General features: G+C 38.3%; 1 protein-coding gene across 1 annotated transcript in view; it reads right to left on the reverse strand.

The window, feature by feature from the left end:
- camta2 (calmodulin binding transcription activator 2) overlaps positions 1-5,000 on the reverse strand; it is a 31,285-nt gene that overhangs the window by 11,196 nt on the left and 15,089 nt on the right. Inside the window, 1 exon segment of the mRNA XM_053343620.1 lies at positions 1,113-1,336. Coding sequence (XP_053199595.1) covers positions 1,113-1,336 — 224 coding nt within the window.

Raw genomic sequence — 5,000 nt, forward strand, 5'->3', positions numbered from 1 at the left:
TCACAGCACTGTGTGTGTGTGTGTGTGTGTGTGTGTGTGTGTGTGTGTTTGTGTGTGTGTGTGTGTGTGTGTGTGTGTGTGTGTGTATGTATGTATGTATGTATGTGTGTGTGTGTGTGTGTGTGTGTGTGTGTGTGTGTGTCTCTTCTCACTCAGATCGACTATAACCACATTGATCATGCAGTGATTTCCGTTGTCGACGGCAACCATAAATGATGATGTGACAGCAGGCAGCGAGCCGTTACTGAATGTTTATAATTATTTAACGGTAGGAAGTGAAGCAGGTTATAAATCCAGTGTGTGAGCTGTGTGACGGCTGCATGTCGTAGCAGTGATTGTTTGTTTAAGGTCACACTCCGTCTATTTTAACTCCTCGACTCCACCTGCCAAGTTCCCGGTGACATCAGCGGGCGGAGCGGCAGGATCAGGTCAAACCGCACAAACGTTTTAACAGGATTTAACCGAGTCCCTGCTGACTCCTCTGTTAGAGCCGTCTCCATGGTAACCGCCTCTTCACACCGATCACAGCCACATTTTATAGAAATCATGTGATGTCATCTTTTCATCTCTACAATAAACCTGATATGACTGATGTGGTGGGAAAACAGCGGCGTGGGGGCCAAACACGGCCCTTCAGCACAAAGCTTTGGCCCCTGAAGAAAAGCACAGCTTCTCATTTTTATACTTTCAATTCAAATTTTCTAATCTTCCATCTGCAGGCTGCTGTAACACAGACGAACTAATGTAATAAACGCTGTCCTAATTCTGTCCGTTCCTTCTTAAATAATTTAAATACAATAATACAAAAGTCTTTTTGGGTCCAATAACATCACGTGGACTCAATGGCAACATGACTTCCTGCCTTTATCCCCCCAAAAGCATTATGGGAACTGTAGTGCCAGATTATCAACAGCTGACAAAATCACGTTAATATTTATTTACTTTATTAAAACTGAGAATATTAATTAAACTTTAAATATTATAACTGTTCTCTTCGGTTTGGCTGATAATCGTCGATGTTACATTTATTCATTTACTAAAGATGAATTAACCTGATGATGTTTCTCACTCTGATCAGAATACAGTGACTCTGCTTCTTTCAGCCGACTCACCTGTTCATGCTCCTCAGGTAGGGTCGGAGGAGGAGGCGTGGCCAGCTGGCTGCCGTGCTGCTGCTGATGATGATGATGATGATGATGATGATGATGATGTTGCTGCTGCTGATGATGATGATGTTGCTGCTGCTGCTGGTGGTTAACGTCCCGGGCGGCCATCTCTGCCATCCTGCGCTCCATCTGCTCTAGACGCTCCAGAATGGACATCCTGAACTGATTATCTACAGACACACAGAAGACACTCAGAGTGAGACCTCCTCTCTGATTCAGACAGTCAGAAAACACTCAGAGTGAGACCTCCTCTCTGATTCAGACAGTCAGAAAACATTCAGAGTGAGACCTCCTCCTCTCACACTGATGACGCAGACGTTTGTGTCGTATTTGTAGTTTTTTCCTCCTAAACAGAGAAAACATGAAACTTTCTGAGCTGATAAGAACTAAACTTCAGTTTTTAGACTAAACGATGCTCAGAAATCAAATCCAGTCCATCTACTGCCGTGAAATCCTCAAAAACGTCTGAAAATGAGTTAACGAGAAGAGCAGCCTGACCTTCATCTTCACCGACTATAAACCACAGAGTATAAATATCTGTTAGACGTCACACACGCTAACAGAAACATTTAGCGAGATGATTTTTAAAGCCTCCTGCACTGATTGGCTCTCTTACTTAAAGCAGCCGACAAACAAGCAGATATCAGGATCCTACATTTCCCACAATGCAGCTGGATGGACGGATTTTTGCAGGTTTAAAAAGAGCCTTAAAAAAAAAAACTCTGGCTTGTAACGCTGATGACATCACTGTGACATCACAGAGCGGGGCGGCTTAACGAGGATGAGGAGCAGCTGTCAATCAAACGCGAGACAAACGAGAGGAAGAAGCTCGGCGGGGTCGGAGTGTGTCGACAGCTCTAACCAGGAGGCACACGCAAAAGTCAGCTCTTAAATACCTGTTTTAGGAGAGCCTCTTTAACACACACACACACACACACACACACACACACACACACACACACACACACACACACACACACACACAGAGTCTCAGATGGAAACTATCTCGACTGACTTCAATCGCGCTGCCGCCACATGATGCTGCCTGGCACCGACAGTGTGTGTGTGAAGGAAATAAAAGCAGAGTCCCTAATATAGCCTGATACACTGTGACCTGCACACACACACACACACACACACACACACACACACACACACACACACACACACACACACACACACACACACACACACACACACACACACACACAGCTTTTATGCATGTCGTATCATCATGATGAATGATGGTCTTTGTTAAGAGCTGCCCTCTGCTTTACTAGGTAGAAGATTCAGACTGCCGCCGCATCTGACATCACTTCCTGTTTACAGCACACACTAAATTACACTAAATTTGAAGACGTAAAAACTGACACAATCTACTACACAGACACTAAACTACTATAAAAAGACACTAAACTACTACAAAGAGACACTAAACTACTATAAACAGACACTAAACTACTATAAAGAGACACTAAACTACTACAAAGAGACACTAAACTACTACAAAGAGACACTAAACTACTACAAAGAGACACTAAACTACTATAAGAGACACTAAACTACTATAAAGAGACACTGGACTACTATAAAGAGACACTGGACTACTACAAAGAGACACTAAACTACTATAAAAAGACACTAAACTACTACACAGAGACACTAAACTACTACAAAGAGACACTAAACTACTATAAAGAGACACTAAACTACTACAAAGAGACACTAAACTACTATAAAGAGACACTAAACTACTCCAAACAGACACTAAACTACTACAAAGAGACACTAAACTACTACAAAGAGACACTAAACTACTAGAAAGAGACACAAAACTACTATAAAGAGACACTAAACTACTATAAAGAGACACTGGACTACTACAAAGAGACACTAAACTACTATAAAGAGACACTAAACTACTACAAAGAGACACTAAACTACTATAAAGAGACACTAAACTACTACAAAGAGACACTAAACTACTATAAAGAGACACTAAACTACTACAAAGAGACACTAAACTACTACAAAGAGACTCTAAACTACTACAAAGAGACACTAAACTACTCCATACAGACACTAAACTACTACAAAGAGACACTAAACTACTATAAAGACACTAAACTACTATAAAGAGACACTAAACTACTACAAAGAGACACTAAACTACTATAAAGAGACACTAAACTACTATAAAGAGACACTAAACTACTACAAAGAGACACTAAACTACTATAAAGAGACACTAAACTACTACAAAGAGACACTAAACTACTACAAAGAGACACTAAACTACTATAAAGAGACACTAAACTACTACAAAGAGACACTAAACTACTACAAAGAGACACTAAACTACTCCATACAGACACTAAACTACTACAAAGAGACACTAAACTACTATAAAGACACTAAACTACTATAAAGAGACACTAAACTACTACAAAGAGACACTAAACTACTATAAAGAGACACTAAACTACTATAAAGAGACACTAAACTACTACACAGAGACACTAAACTACTATAAAGAGACACTAAACTACTACAAAGAGACTAAACTACTATAAAGAGACACTAAACTACTACAAAGAGACACTAAACTACTACAAAGAGACTAAACTACTACAAAGAGACACTAAACTACTACAAAGAGACACTAAACTATTACAAAGAGACACTAAACTACTATAAAGAGACACTAAACTACTACACAGAGACACTAAACTACTATAAAGAGACACTAAACTACTACAAAGAGACTAAACTACTATAAAGAGACACTAAACTACTACAAAGAGACACTAAACTACTACAAAGAGACTAAACTACTACAAAGAGACACTAAACTACTATAAAGAGACTAAACTACTACAAAGAGACACTAAACTACTATAAAGAGACACTAAACTACTATAAAGAGACACTAAACTACTACAGAGAGACACTAAACTACTACAAAGAGACACTAAACTACTATAAAGAGACACTAAACTACTACAAAGAGACACTAAACTACTACAAAGAGACACAAAACTACAACAAAGAGACTAAACTACTATAAAGAGACACTAAACTACTACAAAGAGACACTAAACTACTACAGAGACACTAAACTACTATAAAGAGACACTAAACTACTACAAAGAGACACTAAACTACTATAAAGAGACTCTAAACTACTACAAAGAGACACTAAACTACTATAAAGAGACTCTAAACTACTACAAAGAGACACTAAACTACTATAAAGAGACACTAAACTACTACAAAGAGACACTAAACTACTACAAAGAGACACTAAACTACTACAAAGAGACACTAAACTACTATAAAGAGACACTAAACTACTACAAAGAGACACTAAACTACTACAAAGAGACACTAAACTACTATAAAGAGACACTAAACTACTACAAAGAGACACTAAACTACTACAAAGAGACACTAAACTACTATAAAGAGACACTAAACTACTACAAAGAGACACTAAACTACTATAAAGAGACACTAAACTACTACAAAGAGACACTAAACTACTACAAAGAGACAGTAAAGTACTACAAAGAGACACTAAACTACTACAAAGACACTAAACTACTACAAAGAGACTCTAAACTACTACAAAGAGACACTAAACTACTACAGAGACACTAAACTACTACAAAGAGACTCTAAACTACTACAAAGAGACACTAAACTACTATAAAGAGACACTAAACTACTACAAAGAGACTCTAAACTACTACAAAGAGACACTAAACTACTACAGAGACACTAAACTACTACAAAGAGACACTAAACTACTACAAAGAGACTCTAAACTACTAT

Source organism: Scomber japonicus, chromosome 22 (assembly GCF_027409825.1).
Source record: "Scomber japonicus isolate fScoJap1 chromosome 22, fScoJap1.pri, whole genome shotgun sequence".
NCBI lineage: Eukaryota > Metazoa > Chordata > Actinopteri > Scombriformes > Scombridae > Scomber > Scomber japonicus.